The 21,891-nt window shown below is 40.8% G+C and overlaps 1 protein-coding gene across 3 annotated transcripts in view; it reads left to right on the top strand.

Annotated features, from left to right (window-relative positions):
• The window catches only part of LGR4 (leucine rich repeat containing G protein-coupled receptor 4), an 88,046-nt gene that overhangs the window by 44,941 nt on the left and 21,214 nt on the right, over nt 1-21,891 (top strand). For all 3 annotated transcript variants that reach the window (XM_074918078.1, XM_074918077.1, XM_074918079.1), the window contains 2 exons: nt 11,934-12,005; nt 13,584-13,655. In XM_074918078.1, coding sequence (XP_074774179.1) covers nt 11,934-12,005; nt 13,584-13,655 — 144 coding nt within the window. The remainder of the gene's footprint in view (nt 1-11,933; nt 12,006-13,583; nt 13,656-21,891) is intronic.

The following is a 21,891-nucleotide window of genomic DNA, read 5'->3' on the forward strand; positions in this document are numbered from 1 at the left end:
GGCACTAAATGGTCGTCCTTAGCGAGCTGACTGCCCTGCAGAGTGTCAGAGTTTTTGTACCTTTGAGATAGCATCCTACCTGAGTGTTACTTGCAGATACAAGAAAAGGGAAGGTATAAGAAGGATGTGAACCTGCTTGAGCGGGTCCAGGGGAGGCCACAAAGATGATCAGGGGGCTAGAGCACCTCTTGTGTGAGAACAGGCTGAAAGTTGGGGTGGTTCAGCTTGGAGAAGAGAAAGTTCCAGGGAGGCCTTATAGTGGCCTTCCAGGACTTAAAGGGAGCTGCAGGAAAGACAGGGGGACTCTTGATCAGGGAGTGTAGGGATAGGACAAGGGGTAATGGTTTTAAACCAGAAATGGTAATTTAGATTAAAGAAAGAAATTCTTCCCTGTGAGGGTGGTGAGGCCCTGGCACAGGTTGCCCAGAGCAGCTGTAGCTGCCCCCTTCCTAGAAGGGTTCAAGGCCAGGTTGGACGGGGCTTTGGGCAACCTGGGCTAGTGGAAGGTGTCCCTGCACATGGCAGGGGGCTGGGACTAGATTTTTAAGGCCCCTTCCAGCCCAAACCATTCTGTGATTCGAGGTTGTCACTGGGCAGAATCTGCCTGTTGGGTTATGTGTTCCATGTGCCCTGTTCACAGCCCCATCGTGCGTGTCACTGCATAGCATACATATGTGTCTGTAGGATTCTTGCACTATTTATAAATGTTATAAAAATTCTTCATCTCTGTGTAACTGATACCCATCTGGAAGTAATTTGCAAATGATTGAAACGGCAATGGTCAGAGTCAGCGAGGAGCAGACCACCAAGGGTTTTGCCACAGCAGTTAATGAAGTGTATTCTCCAGAAAACATTAATGTAAATATGCTGCAGCCCTGAACTTGATATGGAAACTAAAAATCCTTGAAGAACTTGGCCACAGTTTTCTAACCACACCTTAAAGTATTTATAGAAAACTGGAAGAGGGAAATAAAGTTAGATAGTGCAGTGTTTTTTAGAAAGCAAAAACTGTTTTTCAGAGTGAATTTTTAACTAGAAAAGCCAGACTGTGTTATATTTTGATGCTCTTCTAAACGTTTGCATTTCCTTCTAATATTTAAAGTTATCTAAAGTAGTCTGAAGGATTTTCAATATGATTGCCATTCACTGTGTTTGTGAATGATCTGCTGGATTAATTAAAAGGTACTCTTATCAAGGAAGGCAAATCAGAATTATTTTTATTCTTAGCCAGTTCTCCAGTCTGGCTTCAGAAACTTGAACCATTTGAATAAATCAAAAGTCTCCTTGACTTTGACCTTTTAACCTTGTTTTGATTTCCACTCTTAACCGTTTAAAATGTTGTTGTCATATTTGCCCTGCGTTGAGGGTAAGGTTTAGATGATAAGGTTTTGTCTGCCTGGCTGCTGGTCCACGTGAGAGGCAGTGGGGAGGCAGAGGACAGCAAGCTGTCCCACTGTTTGTCTGTAGGCTGCCTGTGGTTGTCCGAAGGGGAGTACTGGTCACCTCCCAGCCAGTCAGCCTCGGGACAGGGCTCTGATCTTCAACAAGGGTTTGGCAGGATGCTCTCTCATCTCTGACTGTTGTGATTTAGAAGACTGTATCATGGCCAGTAATACTGTGAGGAAAATAATCCATCCTGAATGCACCAAGAGACAGCGGTGCTCGATTGTGTTCCAGGTGTGTGCTGATGCCAAGGTCTGTTGTGTTTCTGGTTTTTGTTCATAAATGTTATGAAGCAGTCTCTCTTCTGTGACACTACCTTCCAAAATTTTTTTTGTAAGTCAAGGGCAAGACTTTATTAAGGTTTTTATTTAATGGCTGATGAAATAAAGTGATAAAAGGAAGATTTATATCAATAAAAGTTTTCTTTTATGAAAGACAATGCTAATCTGCTTTTTGAGAGATGAATAAACAGAGAGTGAGAGACTGCATGCATGCAACTTCAGTTTTTCGGGAAAAGAAACACTACAACTGAGTATTTGCTTAATTATATCCATGCAGATTACAGCACTAAGAGATCTTGCTTAAATGTCTCAACCCCCTTCCTTCTTCCCCACCCTCAGCCAGAGTCTCTGATAGTGGCTTTTAATTGGCAAAATATATTTTAAGAACATAAGAATTAATTAAAATTCATACTGGCAGTAAAAATGAGGTGTTTTTGCCATAAGGTTGTGATCAGGAAGTATCAGCAAGAGAAATGTCTGGAGTTGTTTTTCCTCTTGACTGCAGCTGAGGATGGCCACCTGGCTGAAATGTCACAGCTGCTTGCTTTTCTAGTATCCATTTCAGAGTGTAATTTAGATGGTCCCCTTCCTTCTAATTTCTGCGTCGGCAACAAGTTGTATTATCCTTGGGGAGAGAGGGGAGTGTCTGTCTTTTTTATTACTTCGATTTTATGAATAAGACATGTGCTGGAGTTAAGCCAAGGCCACCAAGGCTGAGCTGCTAGTTTGGGATGTAGTCTTTCCTCACCTAGCTGTGGAGTATTTGGTGGAAGGAGGTTTTCTGCCCTTCAGTGCGAGGTCTTTTAAAGTAGTATTTTCAAGGTAGTGTGCAAACATTGATGAGATGGTGCAATTCCTCTCCCTTTCATAAGCATGAGTAGTCCCAGGGTCTGTAGTGGGGAATCTGGAGACGAAAGGCTTGTTTCGAATAGAAAAGATGAAGATGAATCTTCATGAGGAAAGGTGTCCTGATGCCTTGTGTTAGCTGATGGGTAGTAACCGAGGCTGTGGTTAAACATCTTCTTGTGAAACTGGCTGGTACAATTGGAGATGTTACCACCCCATATCTGTCTATTCAGCCCTACCAGCAGAGACTGAGGAACCACTTGAGAGCTTTCTTCAGCTGCTTTGTCCTAAAGGCAGCCAGTGTAGACATCCTCTGCTGGTATTTCAAAAATAGCCAACTGACGTTGGATTGGAAGCCGATGAGTGCTCTTCATCCATCTGCCAGCTCCAAATATTTGAACAGCTGGAGGAGGTAATTTCCTCAGTTGCTCCAGCCTGAATTCCAAGAGGTAAAGTTCTTATGAAGAAAATGCAAGGTGTAGGTTTCACGTGTGGTAGCAAGTTAGGAGCCTAAGCTTTGACTTGACCAGCTAGCATACATTAGAAATGTTTGCTGCCTTGTGTGCGCCGGAGCTTTACAAAGTGTGTTGGCATGTTGTAACTTGCACCTTCAGATTCTAGTCAAGACAAACCTTTAGGCAAAGACTCCCAAGTAGAATTAACCACAGTCAGCTAAGATATTTTTAAACATCACCTACTTGATCTGCGCTAGATGCTAAATGATGTTGGCCAACCTGTGTTTAATTAATGTTTTCTTATCTGTGCGAGTCTTAAATCAGTTTGATTCTGGGTGAGTATCAATCCTGCTGATATAAGAATAACATTTCTGTAGCTTAGAAGGTTCTTGCTGTGCTTAACAGTTGCATATTTTTCCTGTTTGTAGGGACAGATGCTAGTAGGTTGAGTAAATTCCATTGTTTTTAGAAGATGAGGAAGTTTCTTTCCAGTTTCTGTTGCTACATGTTAATTTAGAAAGTTGCCGTGGTTGTGTATAAAGATCCCAAGACTGGTTATTCTGCTGCAAGTACTTTTAGAGGGAAACAAAACTTCTTCCTTATCTGTCACCTTCAAGTTTCAGCGTTCAGCATTATTTTCACATGCGCATACACACAGAAGCTGGCTTAGCTGAATGGCCTGGAGGCTGAACTTTGTGGTGTTATGCTTCAAGACCCGTCTTACGAGCCTGAATTTATTATGCTGCCTGAGCTGCCAGGTTGGGGCTGTCTGAACGTATAAACCAGATAAGAAACTTCTGGAGGCTGATTGGTAGACTCAGAAGCTCTCAGGCTGAATCTCTCCAGGTAGAGTCCCCTAAACAGTGCTTGGACCGTGTAGTCTGCCTCCTCCTCTTGGTTTCAGGAATTGGGAGGGTGGGACAAAAGATGTACATGTGCAAGCGAGCAGGTAGCCAGTTCCAGGCTCAAGCCTCAAGAAGTCACATGTAGCTCTCCAAAAGCCTTAAATAGTCAGACAAAAAAGCAGAAAAACCAAAAAATCCTGTATGTTGGAGGTAAATGCATTATCCCTGTACTCTTAGAAAAGTAATTGGGTGCATTGTCATCATAGTGTTGTGGTATGACACTGTGTGTCACCATAAGAAGATACGGTGTGGAATTAAGTCATTCTTTCACCTCCTTTCCTCCCCTCCTCTTGTGTGGTTGTATTTTGGTATGTTTTTTGTGAGTACTGAGGTACTCCTGCCTAATTAGAGTTGGCAGATCTTACTCTGGCACAGAAGTCGTAACCAGTACTCGTGTAAAGTTCTTTTCCTGCCCTCCTTATATAAAAGTAAGATTCTACATGATTCTGATAAAATATTTGTTGGTTGGTTTTGTTTTTTTTTTTTTCAGATGGGAGAAAGTTAACAGTTGATTTACATCTGAAATAAAAAATCGCATTGAAAATTACTCCCATTTCTCTAAGGTCATTCATTGTGAAGGTGTCTATAAAACCTGGGTCTTGTATTTACCCAGTATGTATCTGAAGTAGTTAGGAAACTGGTAACAGACGTTCAGTTGCTAAATATAGGTGGGTTTAATCCACTTCGACATTTTGCAGTGTCACTTGCTAAATGCATGGTCATTCAAAAGATCCCATGCCTGGAAAGCCAGTAAATGCCAGGGCAGGAGACAGGCAGTATTGACAGATCAAAGCAACTTTGAGGATTCTCAGCAGTCTTTTTTTTTTTTTAACCCTCTCATGTGCAGCCATCACAAGATTTCATGATCTTGGAAACCTTCTGAGCACAGTAATAGCAGTTTCTGCTAAAAGCACAAATCTGTAGTCGATCCAGTTGTTGCATCCTAGTTGATCAAAACTGAGCTTGGTTACTTTCATCTCTGTGTCTCTGCTTTACAGACTGGGCAAGTGAAATGTGTTTATAGCTAGAAAGAAGCAAGTCGATGCTGGAAGAGCTCCTGTCGCTTCAGTGTAGCGGTCTGGGCAGCAGAGAGCCCATCTCGCTTGCATGTTGCTCTCTGTGCTGGCCTGTGATGCAGTTAAATTGAATCCACAGATCGCTCTCAAAGTGTCAGTCCTCTGAACCGGAGCTGTCAACCAGAAATCCCCCTCTGCTCTCTCAGCAGCCAGCCCACTGCTATGGAAGCCATTCCCATAAGCACAGCTAAGTGACCCCAGCCTCTCAGCATCCACAGCAAAAAGGAGAAGTTTAATATTAGACATGGCTTTTTTTGAGGGGACAGGAAGAAGAAAGAAAATGCTGAGAACCAGCCAGCTCCCCCTACTCTGGCACTGAAGTATTTAAGTTTGGGTATCGTGGTGAGGAAAGTGGAATATTTGTCTTGGGTTGCTCCTTCTCAACTAAACATGATTGTGCCTGTAACGATTGCTATTTGTGCAGTGAGAAATTAGAGGGAAATTGAAATCCAGAGTGGTGGAACCTGGATCAGCGTATGCAGACTCACCCAAGTGACTTGAGAGAGCTAGTGAGGGAAACGTCTACCTGGCCTGTGGTAGAGCAGAGAAGAGTTGTTATGACACAGTGCAAGATGTGCAGAGGCAATCCGGGAGAAGGCAGTGCATTTTATAAAATATATTCTGCTTTCTGCTTTGGAGGTGAGAGGAATCAAAGTTGCTCAGTGCAACAACTTGTCATTACTCCTGTAGACTAGCCATTACCAATTTTCAAGACAACATGATAACTGTTGCTTATGTTTGATACATGTCCGTGTAATAAAATGTTTGTGAACTTCTGTTTCTTTGCTGAAGAACACTGATTGGGACTACAAAGGCAGCTTGCTTCAGCAGCTGATATTGTATTATAATGGTTTTAGGTTAACATGTATTTCCTTCAGTGTATATGTGTTGTAGCCTATGGGCTCTACTTCAAGGAGGCTTTGCCCCAATATAGATACTGCTTGCAAATTGAATGATAGAGCATGTTTTGCGCAGGTGGGAATGCTTGCTTTCTTCAAAATCCAGTGTAATTTATTTTCTTGTTAACAAGAAAAAAATATAACTATAAATTTTCTTTAATAGTCCATGAAAAGCAATGTCATAGAGCCGTATTTTGTCTTGCAGTGGGTGCCGGTGACTCTTGATGACAATTTAACAGTAGAACTTATGCACAAGCTTTAGACTTCTTGTCATCAGTTGGTTTAGTTGGCTTAGACATTTTAAATTTTTAGAAATTTTAGATGCATTTTGAAAACAATCTATTACCTAGAAGTTCAGTATAACTTTGACAAAGCTGTAAATGTTAGAAAGGGAAAGCTCAGGGTGAGAAGTGCCTACTCAGCTGGAAGGAGGTGGTACAGTTTCAGTGCTGGTTGTAGTTACAGGCTTCCTTTTTCAGTCCTGATGTGTCTTGGCTTACGTACTCATGATTTTATAAATAGCTGTTGAGGTTGTATAATACTGAAACTACTGCAGGAAAAGAAGGGGACAAACGCGTTTTCCATTAGCAGCAGCAGAATAAAGTATCCATTTAGTTATGCTAAATTGGCGTGGAAGAATTGGGAGTAATCTGTAGGTTATTGATTGGCTTCATAGCAGTGCAGCAGGCTGCAGCTGACAAAAGTCCCAAAGGGGCTGTTTGCTAATCACAGATAAGCAAAGCGAAGTTTAGTCCAGTGATACAGCTTCCATTTACCAGCCCTCCCCTTCTACAGCTGCCCAGCTTGGGCAGGAGCTGTCTGCACAGGCGTGTGCCCTGCCAGGCAGGGGATCTCTCTGTGTGGGACAAGCAGGGAGCCCCTCGTGTTTTTCTGCAGGCGGCTGTACCTCTTGTGTAAAGCTTCAAACCGTGGTGGATAAATTGTGGCACGTAACTACGCATCATTTGTTAAGAAAACGGAATTCTGTTCCAAAGTAGCTGTGTTTCTGGAGTAAGTGGAACCTGAAGCTCTGAAGTTTGAGAAAATGTAATCCATGATACCCACCACGTGTGTTTACAAGGCATTTTCAAAGGTTACTTCTGTTGCAAGAGAACCTGAAGAAACAGTCAAGTTTGTGTGGGGAGCACAAAGAACTGAAAAAATCTTAGGGACAGGCACGTTAGGACAGCAGAATAATATAAGACAGCAAAAAAGGAAAGAAACTGCAGAAGTGTTAAGTGGGGAAGCAAGGGAATATTTTCCAATGGGATGAAAATAGGTGAAAGTTGGAGAGCTAAAAGGAGATGTTGTGTGGGCAGAGGGGCAGTGAAGGACGGTCTGTGTAAGGAATGTGGAAGGAATAGGAATCCTGGGTCTTACCAGACTGCAGCTAATGTAGAAATAAAAATAATAAATCAGGTGATTCATTACGATGTGTCAGGATTGAAGTCTGTGTCACTATTGGAATTTTTAGTGAGGAAGTAAGATTACACTTGATCCATGGAAAAAGTAGCCAGTGTATCGTTATCAGGAACCAGATGGATAGATAGAGTTAGGACAATACTGGAATACTGCCAAGGGGGGGGGGGGGGGGGGGGGGGGGGGGGGGAGAACATACAGCAAAACCATTGTGTATGTGCACGAGATCTTTGGAAGAACAGGAGATCTAACTGTTTGCTCAAGTAACCTGAAGTTCACCACCATCTGGGATGCAAGAGAAACAGAGAGGTTTCCAAGAAGTTTGTATTGTATCCTGTCAAAATGAGAGTGATGGTTTTAATTGTTACAGACAAAAATGTATCCCTGGGACATCCTCCCTGATTTTGGAGTGACACCAGTGATTAACTTGGCTCAGTTAATGTGCAGCCGGGTTGCCAGACTCATAATTGCAGACGTTTTAATTTCCCAAAAGAGAGAAAACAGTTTTTGCTGCTTTTCTGTAGAGTTTCAGTGCAAAAAGCCATGCCTGCTGTGTACTCTTGGAATGAGATACCATGGAAGATTATTCCCCAGCCAGACTGTATCCTGATTTCTGTAATAACAACAAGGTGTCCTCTACATCTGGAGATCATTTGCTGTCACTTAAAATAATGATTAAGGAGTATTGCTCACCTATATATGACAGGATAGCAGAAGTATTTTGTCTTCTGTGTGTCCTACTTTATTATCCTGCTATGCTGAAATTGATTTTGTCTACTTGAATTTGTCCAAATTTGCAGAAATTTTGTCCCATTGAAACACTCAATTTTTATTTTTTAAAGAAAAAATAGAAGATGACAATTTTCAATACCAAGCAATTACAAGGAGATTGCCAACCTAGAAGAAAGGTACTAATGTGGTCACACATTACAACTGTTCCTCCACTGCAGAAGCCTCCAAGCTTCTGTAACTCGGCTGGGCTAGTTGAGGATATCTGCAGTCCTGGGCAGAGTTTCCAAACGAGGGGAGTCACGATCGGGTTAGCAGGAAATCTCTTGGTCAATGTGATACATTTACACCGCACTTGAGATGATGCCTGCTCCTGTGTCTGCGTACATTGAGAAGTAAAAAATGATTAATTACGTTTTTGTGGCCTATAGCATAGCAGGGCACTTTACAGTTGTCTGTTAACTAAAGTCTGGAGTGTCTTTGTGGAGGGACCTGTTCTACAGTCCTCTGCCTTTTGGAGAAAGAGCTGGTGATTCACGTTGGCTCAGTAACTTCAGATGGACTTTCAGACCAGTTCTCTGAGACTCCTTCCACTCGAAGGGGAGGATGAGTACTCAGCTCTTGGCAGTGTAAATGTGGGGCTGCCTTCAGGTAGCTTCGTAACAGCATGGAGTTGTCCCACCATGGGCTGGTCCCAAGCAGATCAGTCAGTCTCATTGCAAGGAGATTAAATTTTCCTTCTGTTGTGCTGGAGTTTGGGGCTTGATAAAGCTGTGATTTTCCCTAGCCCATTTACTGTATGTGAGAGAGGCAGAAAGAGGTGCTTTTAAAATATTTTAACTAGTTTAAACATTATATTTGAAAATCTGAATGTGACTATTTTCGAGACAGCTGAAAGGAGGTAACATGGGAAACCTGACTGGATGGTTTCAGTGATGTCTTAATTTATATGCTGTACATGGACTATATTCTATGCTACCAATTTTCTGTTTCTCTTTTAAAATGAACCTAGTTACATAAAGAGAAATCTTTCCATCCTCCCAGCTGCTGCATGCTGCAGCAGAGGGAAGCATGTTGAGAGCAATGTGTGATGCGTTGATCTTTGCCTGTTGGAGAGCTGCAGTCGAAGCCTCCTAACAAGCAGCCACGCTCCCCAAGGCTAGGACGTGAATGATAAATGTATATTTGGCAATCTGATTAGTAAAGCCTTTGCACACTTGGCTAGTTGTATCCTGTTTCCTGGAAAGTTGCCAGATGGAGAAGAAACGGAAATGTAATGGATTGCAAGGGTTGGTTGGTTTTGGGTTGTGTTTTTTTTTTTTTTTTTCAACCAACCAACAGAAAAAAAGGGCTGAATAAACAGGAGTTGCCTTGAGGTAGGCGAAGTCTTGCTATTTGAAGTCACGCAAGCCTTGCTCTGGCTCAGCTGTATTTTGTTTCCAGTGCTCTGTAGGTTGTGTTAGTGACACGCAGTGAGAATGGGGGAGGGTATTCAACTGGATTCAGTTTAGCTTTTTTAAAACAAATCATAATCCCCAGGCTCTTTGGAGGGGGAGGGAGAAGTTAGAGCAGATGCCTGACGAGCCACACACCAGCCTGATTAACAGGGAACCTGGGCAGAGCCGCCTCAACCATAGACCGGGGCTGCTGCTTCTTGATGTGTGTGGTAGGTAATCAACGTCAACTAGTAGCGTTCGAGTGCCAAAATAATTCCGTGCTACAGCCTCAGTTAAATTTCACTTGATTTAAGGATTTCTATTTTGATGTTATTGAACGCTTTTTAAAATAAACGTGTTCTGCAGATGAGTGGCCCACTGGTGTAGAGACCCAACGTGTTTCATCAGTATTTCTTTACAGTGAACTTCTCACAGAATTCTAAAAAGAAAGCCATGAAATACTGCAAACCTCCTTCCACGTCCCCCCGATAAAGTTAATACAGTTGAATCGGACAGCTACTGACAAGAAAATGAATTTTAGGGGAGTGTTTAGTTGCCATCTGGAATTATTCATTCATCATAAAAATTCAAAGTATCTGAAAAATCATGTCACGGTTCTGAAATCCTGAGGTGGTTTGCAGATAGGAAATTTCAAGAATAAATATACATTGATTTTTTTCTATTTTGCTTGCAGTTTCAGAGCTGTTTGGTTATACGCAAGCCACACAGACAAACTTTTCTCAGCAGTCAGGAGATACGGGTTTTTTTCTAAGCCAGAGAAATCTGAGATTTAAGCATGCTTGTAATGATGTCAGAGCTATAGCTATGATGATTGGGGTGTGCATGAGAATACAAGGAGTAAATACCAAGGTCATCTTTCACAAATGATAATAACACAGTTTTCTGAAATCGAGTAGTATCTGCTGCTGCTGTCACCTTCCTGTTGATAAGAAGCTGTCCTCTTCTCCTTGGGTTTATAAATAAAGCATCTACCTTTGACAAATGTATTTGATAAATGTAACTAGCATCCTCTCTATCAGGCAGCATTTTATTAAGTCATTAATTCTGTTGCAAGCAGATTTATGTAGGCATCAAATGTTTTAGGTGATCTCTTTTATGTAATTGGAAATAGAGACTAAGATAAAAATGTAATAACGTTGCTGTGTCCTGGCAGGCTGGTACTTTAGATGATGCTCCTGTTATTTCCTTCATTTTGCCTCTTTGAAACTAATGCTTTCCCCTTAGTGGAACTAACTGGCTTCACAGTGCCCTGTAACAGCAGAGGTGGGTTTTGGTGTTCTGTAACATTTGTTAAAGCGCATTGCCTGTTTTTTAATTATTAACACTCACTGCATTGTACATAGTATTTCCACTGGATGATTTTATTGTACAACCTTCTCCAACATTGTTTTTGCTTAGCTTGGATAGGAAACCAAGTCTGAAAGCAAATACTTCGCCTGAAATGAGGGCAGCTTTTGGCAGCTATGGATTACCAGGTGTTCTGCATTATTGTCTTTTACCCTTAATAAAATACCTTCTGTCACAACTATTAGCAGCTCAACAAAGGTTGGACCACACAGGGTCTGCTGGTCAGGATAGAGGTAAACAGGTTGAAGGAAAAAAAAGGAATGCGGGAAGGGGGAATGAGCTATTTGAAAGCAGCTGTTTTGGCTGCTCTTTCTGCTTTCCTGCTTTGTGTTCTGCAGTGTCTTCTGTATTTATTGCTTTTAATATCATGGTGGTTTTCACTATTTACTTGGACTGCTAGACACTAACACAAAGTCACATCTTGAGAGAGAGTACGGCTCAGGATCCTGTTCCCTTTCTCCCTCCCCCAAAACAGTTTTCTTTCCTGAAAAGCTTGTCCAGATAACTCACCAAAAAGATAAAATATTTCCAAGATTATGTCTTGGTAATGTCAGCAGGCATCCTGTCGATTGTCAGCACTGTGAACATCACTCCCTGCTTGCAAATATCGTCTCAACATTTGGGATTCTCATGGAAACTTTTGCCTGTGTCATGCTAGCATCTAACTGTTTTTTACTTAACTGCATAGTTTCTTTAGAAACTGCCATAGAGATTAAAAACACATGGGTACCATAGCACGTGTTTCAGCAGAGCAATGCTGAAAGCCAGAGGATCATGTTAAGAGTTGGTAAATGCACTTTTCAAACCTAGTACCATAAGAAAATTCTTCATCATCCCGGGGTGTGTTTTTTTTCTAGCATGTTTGCAAAAGTATATCCACGAGGCTGAGTAATGAGTTGTTCTTGTTAAAAATGTGCAATTCCTAAAATAACTGTTGCAAACTCAGAAGCTCATAGATGTGGCATAATTGCAAAATGCATAATTACTTGCAAGATTCGATGTATTGGTGGTTTTCCTTGTTAGTTGTAGAAGTACTGTATTTTCTGACTGAAATTATTATTGCAATTTTTTTCCAGGCGACTGGCTGGCAATGACCTTTCTTTTATCCATCCAAAGGCCTTGTCTGGGTTGAAAGAACTCAAAGTTCTGTAAGTAATTGGGTTTTAGAACTTCATAGCTAGCTGTATGCTTTCTTAGTGCACAGCCAGCCTGTTTACTGGTAGGCTGGAGGAAATTTTTTTTGTGCCCACCCCCCTGCTCCCATTACAACTCTCCTAACTCTCTTTTTTTTAACAAAGCCTGCTCTAAGTGATGATGAGCAGGGGTGAAGTTGACTAAAATGTAATTACTGCATTTAATTAGAACACTTAGTCTTCTGAAGTATATCTTGTAGCAGAACAATCCTAAAAAGGAAAAATTCTAAAAAAAGGACGTGTAAAGCTTTTTATTGTTCACTCCCTCATCTTACTCCATCAGGTGCCCTGACATTATCAGATAGTACCAGTATTTACAGAGATTTGAAACACTGTGACTTTTGAATTGTCCCCTATTGGTGACAAAAATAATTTCTATAGTTTGATGTTTGTTTAGGTGAAAATCACTCACTATTAGAAAAAAGTTTTAATTTAAAAAAATGCTAATTTTGTACCCAGTTTCCCATATCCCGTTTTCTTTTGAGAGAATATTTTTTTCAACTGTTTTTCCATAGCTAAGGATAAAAAGAGCTTTCTGTTGCTTGGGGTTTTAAAAACCCATATCCAGAAATTGTAGCATTTATGCTGATGTGTAAATAGTTCCAATTGCTAGTAGGGTAATATATAGTTAATTAAACATATATTTTACAATATAATGGAAAATGACCCTGATACTGTAAAGAAAGAAGCATAAACAGGGTACAGATTAGGAAACTGCACATCTGCAATGCTACTTAATATGATATTTTGTAAATTCAATGCAGAGTGTCAAGACTTGAAGGTATGTTCCATCGAGATGCTCAATGCTAAAGGTCCCTGAAATTCTAGCAGTTCTTGAAAAATTTGGGACTTGGATATTTATTAACAATTAACTTGTCCACTTGAATTTTACCCCACTATGCACCAAAATCCAACAAGGTTTTATGAAGTGTGAGAGATCTCGGTTATTTACATCCTCTTTGTAAAAGAACTCATCATGCAATTTGTTGTCCCGTAGAGAAGTTCTTAAAAAAACCCCTGGTATAACTTAATTCAGCTTGGCTCTAGCTTCGTTCTGTGTCTTTTTAATGTTGTGCCCAGAGGTGCTTTGTTGTGAACACACTTCATAAATTAGATTGTTAATGCATTGCGTATTGATGCGGCTTTGAGAAAAATTAGAGGTTTGTGCATTTTGTCGCATCTATAGGACGATTTCACAAGAAAATAAGAAAATGTCATTCACTGTAGCAAATTTGTACTAGTGTTAAGTTGTTCAATCTCTTCAGTGAGTTCTCAGGGGAATTTCAGTGTATTATGTTAGAGGCTTGTTCTCTGCAAATGAATGCAGTTAATTAATGAGTTGTAAATAAAACTGTAGTCGACCATTTTCTTGTTTCATCATTGCCTTTGGGTATCTGGTCTCAATAATTCTACATGCTCTTACGTACACTAGTAATCTGTGAAACCGTAACAGGACCATAGGCTCTTCTGTCACCTCTACTGTTGATAAAGATTGTTGTCAAATGCCACTTTACTGACACTGGATTTTTACAGAACCCTACAGAACAATCAGCTGAAGACTGTACCTAATGAGGCTATCCGAGGATTAAGCGGTTTACAGTCCTTGTAAGTTTTCTTATTTTGCTTTTGTTCTTGTATTGTTCTCCAAGTTCCACTTCAAGTCACATTGTACACATTTGCTTCATTGTTTAGAGTTTTGAAGCGTAATCATGCATGCGTAATAATGTACCTGGACTTTCTGATGTTGCAATTTCAACTGGAGCAAAATTTCCCAATGAAAGTTTCTAGGGAATTTTGTTTGTCATCTTTGGTGGGGTGACCCAAATCCAAGGTCTTTCAAAACCCAAACGCAGGTACAAGATTGCTGTATAAATGCAGTGGTAGTGGAGTTTAAACATTTATCATCCTTCTTGCATGTCCTAAGGTGTTTAAGCAATTTTAAAACGTTGTGCAAAAATGAATCATGCTTGAGTCTTTCGTATCCAGAGGAGGAAAAAGGATTTCTGGGAAGGAGTATTACTTGAGATGTGCATAGTATTGGTTTTACTGGAAGGTGTTGAAATCACACAGACAGTTATGAACACCTCAGCCATTATTGCTAGTTGCTCATAAGATATTTCATATGTGCTTATACTATCTCATGGCTTATTATGTTTTATAAAGCATCTTAATCAGACCTTAATAGTTAGTTACAGCTCTCTAGGTGGTAGATGCTTATCACTGTGATGAGGAGGCGGAGGGGGGAAGGGCTTTAAAATTTTTCCTCCTTTCTGCTTACCTACATAGAGAGAGGGCATATTGTCTGTTCACTCTGTGCCAAAATTCAGGTTTCTGGCCTAAGATCCCGTTTCTTTCAGTGTTGCATCAGATTATGGAATAGTCTTGCAAAAAAAAAAAAAAATTAGTTTTGCAAAAGAGCTTTGCAAACTATTGTGCAACTTTTGCAAAGGTGCTTTCTGCGTTCCCTAAACTTGGATCTTGGCCACTACCTTCTCAGTTGCTCTGGTATTCCCGCCTTTTCCATCTGAGGAAAGCCCAGTAAGTGGCATGGAGCAGAAAAAGGTGGGCTGCCGAGGGTGCCGCGGGGGAGCCGGGAGCCTGTGCGGCGTGGGGACGTGCCACCTCCCAGCACAGCCCCAGAGCTGCTCCCGCTGGGCTGCTCACCAGCCTGCATCTCCTGCTCACGGCGGTGAGAGCGGGGAGCACACAGCTCGTAGCAGGAGAGAGCAGCGAGGTTTGGTGCCACAAGTTGGCACAGACTCTTCCAGGTTTCTGGACCCAAGAGTAGGACAGATGCAGGTTTCCATTTGCAGCCATTTTGCGAATTCAGTGTCCCCGTTTCCCTCGTGTTTTAGTGTGTGTGTAGAAGAGAGAATACCTTGGTCTGAGGGCCACAGTCTGCTTCGTGCAAATACTGTGTAATAAAAATCCTTCAAATTATACGATGCGAATAACCCTTTAGTAATTATTTAAAAAAACAAAACAAAACTCCTTCCTGGCTTCCAGCATTTCTGTGATGCCAAAAAAAGAAACTACTTTAGTAAATACCTTTGTTGTCTGCAAATCATCCATTTCATTTTCAATGAACGTGCTTTTTCCTGTACTTATTTACAGTAACATTTGTTCTCTAATTAAAGCTTAAAATATTAAATCTCCAGTTGCTGGTTTGATGATAATTTTATGTGCAAAAGGGGAAGGGACAAAATTAAGGGAAAAATAATGAAGGCATAAATTAAACCAGCATCTCCCTTTTTTCTTAAAGTAATATATTTTTAATATGAATGGAAAGAACATGATGTTAGAGCCATTTTAAAAAAAGCAGACATTTTAGTTGTTGAAAAAAATCATGGAATGATTATATATTTTGTATAATGTAACCAGTATAATCTCTTGACATCAAATCATAGAATCTTTTAGTTTGGAAAAGGCCTTTAAGATCATTGAGTCCAACTGTTAACCGAGCACTGCCAAGTCCAGCACTAAGCCATGTCCTTGAGTACCACATCACATCAGTGTAAATAAAATATAATAGTAACACTTTAAAATGTGGTGACCTTTACCTTTCTGGGAGCTTCAGTCTTCATAGGCAAGTGATAAACTGTATGAACTTTAGGAAGGTAAAAAGGGAAGAACTTGGGTTTATAAGCAGAAAGCTACATGTTACTTCTTTTCCTGAGCAAAACCAAACTGAGATTTCAGAATACCTGTTAGAAATAGGGTGAGCAAAGCCAGTCTGGAAATCCATCACTGTTAGAAGCTCAGAAAGTTTTTTGTTTTTTTTTTCTCTTCCACTGTTGTGGTTGTCCCCTCGCCGTTCTGGAGAAGGGTGTCTGTCTGCGTTGCAAGGTCACCATTGTTTGTTAGGATTGGCAGCAATTTGGGAATAAATTGGGTTTTGAGACAAATGTAGTAAGAAATGTAAAGCATTTTTCCTATGCAATTTGTTTACTTCACCAGAAATTGTTTCTATCATTTTAACAAATTTCATCACTCGTAAAATTACAGTGTAATTATGCATATCCCCCACTAATGTAGGAAACACCTTCTGGCAAAGGAATGTAGGACTGGTCCTCTGAATTTTGTGTGGGAGCATGGAAATGTGAGTGTCAGCATGCTGCTTGATTAATATAAAAAACAAAAGGGGAAATAAAAGGAAAAAAATATTCCCCCCCCCAAAGGAATTTGTGTCGAAAATGGATTTAAAGCTCCTGAGCTGCTGTGACCTTCTAAAACAAATAACTCTTTGCAGAAGATATGTTAGAAAATCTGCTTCTGCCTTTTTAATATATAATCTCCATCTAAAACCTGCAAGTTTAAACATCACTTAACTGACTCTCTTTTGGCAGTTTCCCAGTTTGCTCTGAAGTAGGCTTTAGGGGGATTTTTTTTCTCGGTGAAGACACAAATTACTTGCTCGTAAAATTTTATAGTATATTGATAATCATTTGGTTTGGAACTCCTGTAGAACTGTCCGATTTCTCTCCAAATGTGCTCCAATTTCGAGCTGTGTAGGAAGACAGTTCCCACACTGTATGTATTAACAAGCCCAGTAAACATACCTAGGTGGAAATGAAGATGATGGTTACAGGAGCTTCATGATCTCTAATGTTTATATTATAGCTGGCAAGTAGCCAGCCTGGTTCAGAATACTAAATGACAGCTCTATTTTCTGTTTACATTGGATATTTTCCCAGCTCTGGCCTCTAAAAGAGACTTAGAGTCGAGTCCTTACTTATGGAGGTGAAACTTAGCAAAGTGAATTACTGAGTGGTAACTCTCTGTCAAGCACCCCAAGAAAAGTTTATCTGGCAAGATATATTCTCACAGTGCAAGAGCCGTGATACCTGGGACTGTGGGACTGCACTACTGAGACACAAGGCAGTAGTTGCCCAGCTTGTGCCTGCAGCTTTTGGTAGCAGAAAAACCTGACAAATAAGGAGCTTCCCAAGTGTAAAAAATAATCTTGATGCATTTAAATTACTGCAAAGCCATCAGCAGGGTATTTTTGCTATCGCGAGGGAACGAAGAAGCGTACTTCGTCCTTCAGCTCTGGCAGTGGTGTGGTTGAGGTTTGTTGGTGATCCAAGGGTCACCCGGCGAGCCACAGGCAGCGAGGTGGTGTGTTGCTCCCACAGCGTGTGTGGAGCCTGAAAGGACCGGGGAGCCCTTCCAGAGGATCACTTCTTTAAGTGCCTTTCTGTATTTGACTGCAGTGACTTTTTTTTTTTTTTTTTGGTAAAACTGCTTATTCTGAGCTTTGATCCAGAATGTGGGGATGTGTAAATGGTTCTTGAAACTACAGCAACTTCTAGGGTTGCTCTGAGTCTCCCTAGAAACCCACCTACATATGAATTTTAAGTCATAGCACAGAATATTCCAGTATAATCCTCAATGTGTGATGACTACTGGAACTATGTTATTTAAACAAAGCAAAGCCTTTCAGATGCTTTGGAAAGAAGAACTGTGTTCCATTTAAACTCAAGAAAAATCTGATTGCTGATAATTTTAGTGGACATTTGCCATCAAATCCAGGAGACATTTGTGCTAGCTTGTCAATAGCTGCTAACATATCGGGAGATGATTTATTGTAATTGTAGTTCAGGAATCGGCGCGTTACTGTCCCTGCACATGTGCACACATGCCCACACGCGGGGAATCTGAGAGCCTTCTGCAGCAATAGTTCAAAGCACTGCAGCTACACTGTTATGCCAGATGCCCAAATTGTAGGTATTGGGATCATTCCAGTGTGGTACTCAACTGTGATAGCTCCTGCCTTTCTCTATGTGTGGGTGTTCACCTGAGCTGCAGGGTAAGTGTCTTCATGCATGTGGTCAGCAGTAATTTTCTGTGGTACCCGGTAGCAGTTCTGGCTCCCTGGCCTGGTTTGCTGGCAGCCTCTGCTGCAGGATCATAACCAGTTTTGCAGTCTGCTTTCCTATCTCAGAAGGCTGGAGCAGGCTTGAGGCAGGATGAGGCAGGAGGAGTGAACGTGCTCAACTGGGATGTGATTATATTTTCTGGGAGAGGGAATCAGCTTGGCCCAGGCAGGAGAGACTGGGGTCCTAGCATGGGATTGAAAGAAATAAGAGCAGGATCTTGCTTTGCAAAGTAAAGATGTATGGTGAAAGGGTGTGGACAGAGGATGGAGGCGTACTTCAGTCAGTTAGGACACATTTAAAATATATCTGCTACAGCCTTGCTTTTCTGGCTTTTTCTTATTTTAGGAAGGATTCCTGATACAGATGGAGGTACATCTGTATTTATAAAAAAAGCCAAAACCCAAATCAAATCTAGAAACTTTCTGCTGGTACCATAACGAAACCACACAGCTTTAAGCGGTAGTGTGTGTTGGTGACAATTTTAGTAATGTAAATTGTAAATGTAAGCGTTGAAAGGTGTTAGAAGGGAAGATCCCTGCATTGAAGAGGACAATGCAAATACTGCCTTGTATCAAAAAAATACACAGTTCAGCTGTAATTCTGCTGCTTTTTTCTTAGAGTGTTTTATGGCTTCTGCTGATAATTTTGTGATTCTGGTTGATAGTTTTGAAGGACAGGGGTATCTGTAGGGATAGTCTTGTCTGGGAGGCTGTGGAAGGTATTAATTAACAGCATGACTAGATGAAGTTAAGAGGCATTATATAGTCTTACATGTAATATGCACCTTTAACAGTGGCAGGTGGTTTTTCAACTAACTAACTTTTAGTGGGTTGTCTTCAGAGTTTTTTTCCGTTCCCTGCTTTGCTGTTATTGAAGGGTTAAAACAGGGGATCAGTCCTCAAGTGAGTCTGTGTTAAGCTATACAATTAAACTATCAGCACCAGAATGAGAAGGGAGGAAATTCATGTGCATTTTCTTTTTAACCTGCAAAACCCATACAAACTTAAATACGTTGAATATGCTTTTCTCCCTTTCATTTTTTTAGAGTCAAGAATGTATAAGAGCTCTCCTGAACATGTTTGATTGTGCTGAAAAATCTTTAAATATGCAGCAGTTTAAATACACTGCTTCGTGAACCTTACAAACTTGCTGAATGACAAGAGTCTCATTTTTCTGTGCCATGTTCACCATTAGAAGCTGTTCTAATTTTTCTTTAAAGTGAGGTGTGGGTATTTGTTGTGAGCTTTAGGAATCTTTGGGATTTTTGTAGCCTTATTTTTTTAAAAAAAACAACTGTCTGGACTTGCTTAAGGAATTGCTAATGTGTAAATTCAGGAAATTATTTAGAAACGGAATGATGGGAAACTAAGTGGGATGGTGGAAGTTTTACAGTATGTAGGTAAAGATCAGCTGTTTCTTCTGTGGGTAATTTGCAGCAAACTTTGTATGATCTCCGACTGGTACCATCTTAAACATTAAAATGGAAGAAATAAATGTGCTGGCACATCAGCTGAGGTGGCTGAAATAGCTTTGGCATGTATCATTAGTTTTTGAGAGCTGCTGTAAATTTGTCTTCAAATAAATCAATTACTGATGTTCTCCACACAGAAGGTGCAGAGAGCTGCTGCTTGATACAGTGAGCAAACGTGCTGAGTATTTTAAAGTACCTCTGTTAACATGGTGGGTTTATTGCCTTGCATTGTAGCAGAATTTCCTTGGTACCAGGCTTATCAGTACTCAACTTCAAAACCTAAAAATCTACTCCAGTGTTATTTGAGTGATTTCTTTGTGGTTTTTGAAGGAGCACTTTAAAGAGCAAAGTTCTTTAACAATTGCCATTGAGCAGAAGTGGTTTAACACAGGAGTTGGGAGTGATTTTCCTTTTATTAACATCAACATTAAACTCCTGCTATTAGTGTACAAGGTTGTTAAAATTTCCCAGTCACTGATGCCTGGAAGGCCGAGTGTGGTCATGGAGGAGAGATAGTGTGGCTGGAATAGGAGCTGCAAACAAGTCTGCGATGGCCTCCTCTTCCCAGGCAAATACTGTTAACAAAATGTGTGGCAGTACATTCACAGTGAGTACTATGACTAAGATGACGTTTATGAGATGTCTCACATCCACACCAGTCCGGAGGGGCTGGGCAGCTGGAGGAGATGTGGGAGCGTGGCCCTGGAGACCCCCGGCACTGCCCACGAGGGACACAGGCTGTGGGATGCCTGCCCTAGGCAGTGCTGCTGGCCAGCCCAAGCGGGGCCCTGGGGGTCCATTTCTCGATGGTAACCTGGGCTTTTAGCGTTTTTAGCCCTGTCAGTAGGTGCTGTGCCCCGTAACTTGCTTTTGTGCAAGCATCTGGCACAGCAATTCCTGTGGCAGGTTGGGGTGGCACAGGGCTGCCTCCGAGACCAGGGCAGGAGGGGGCTTGGCTGACTCCTGGGGCATCCTGAGGAAACACTGAGGAGATTCAGTGATTTTATTTTTTTTTCCTTAAGCTCCCAATGCTCCATAAATCAGTAAATTTATCAGTAATTTTTCATGCTCCCCCTGCTGTAATGTATTAAAAAAGCTGGATGCCATGCCATGCCACCTCCCAGGTATCTGCTCTCTATGTAGTAGCATACTCCTGGCAAGCATAGCTTAAGATCTCTAGTGAAAAGTTTAATGAAAACTTCAAATATACTGGAGTGGGAATGGGGTTTTTTATGTGTGTTTATATTACTGTGTAAGTGATAAAAATTTGTATGTATGTGTTTTTGAGACTTTGGAACTCTTTATTTGTTTCACTTGAGGTAGGAGTTCATATTAGTTTTACAGTTTCCTTAAAGCTGAGTTAATTGCTTGAAGACCTTTAAGCTGCTATTTTCTTTACTTGTTTTAACAATATGTCAAATGCTGACATAAGAGCTGCTGAATATGTAGGTTTCTATCATCCTCCTGCTCTTTTTGTGGAGGTGGAGTTTGTGTGAGCCGGGAACCTGACAGGTAATAAAACCTGAAGATGACAGCTCTGCAAGTGAACTCTGAATTTATAGACTAAAATATAAAGGTCTCTCACAAGCCAGTGCCTATAGGGAAGCTGGAACTGGAATAGCTTCTGAAAGATTAAGGAATTTAAGTGCATGCTGCAAGCTCTGATTTAAAGAACATAGTCTTATCTTTAACACTTTAATGGAGTAGGACAGTCTTTAAATTTCAGTCCAAGTGAAGAATATTACTTATACTTTGCTAGTTATTGGAGATAGTGAATACTCCCTTATCCCATCTTAAAGAAAAGGTGTGGTCCTTAGTTGTATTTTGTGGAAGTTGTCAAATGCTTTAGGTTTGCTTTTCAGTTGTTTCATAAAGTACTCCATTATGTGCATTTCACACCAATAGAAGCATTTCAGCTGTGTTTTGTGCATTGAACATAACGCGGATAAGCTTTGACTGTTTGGAAGAGGGAATGATAGAAAAAAAAGAAATAACTGTGGCACATCAGGTTTATGCTAAGAGGCCTGAAGAAACACAAAATATTGTGGATGAGAGAAATGGCTGAATTGGTTAAAAACAAGTCTTGGGGTATGACAACTAATAACAGAAATCCAGCACTAATAAATCTTTTTTGTGTAATCGTAACGATACCCCTTTTGGTTCTTTTGGTGCTGTGCTTGTTGCTATAACATCTGTAAATCACAGGTTTTCCCTTGAAAACTCTTAACTGCAGGTCAATGAATACTTTGAGTAAACCATCCATTTTCAACTATTTTATTGCTGTATCTGTTGGCCTCTGGGAAAACCTTGGGCTAGCGCAGTGATGTTCAGACTCAGAGATGGGTAAGCCACTATGTAAATGGGGAGTGAGAGACACACAAATAATCACAGCAAGATGTCCTGTGTTTCTGCTTGACTTGGGCTTCATAATTTGGCATCGCTAATTTCTTCCAGCTCTATTCAGACACTGCATTTGTTAAGATGATGCCAA

This window comes from Athene noctua, chromosome 14 (genome assembly GCF_965140245.1).
Source record: "Athene noctua chromosome 14, bAthNoc1.hap1.1, whole genome shotgun sequence".
NCBI classification, from domain to species: Eukaryota; Metazoa; Chordata; class Aves; order Strigiformes; family Strigidae; genus Athene; species Athene noctua.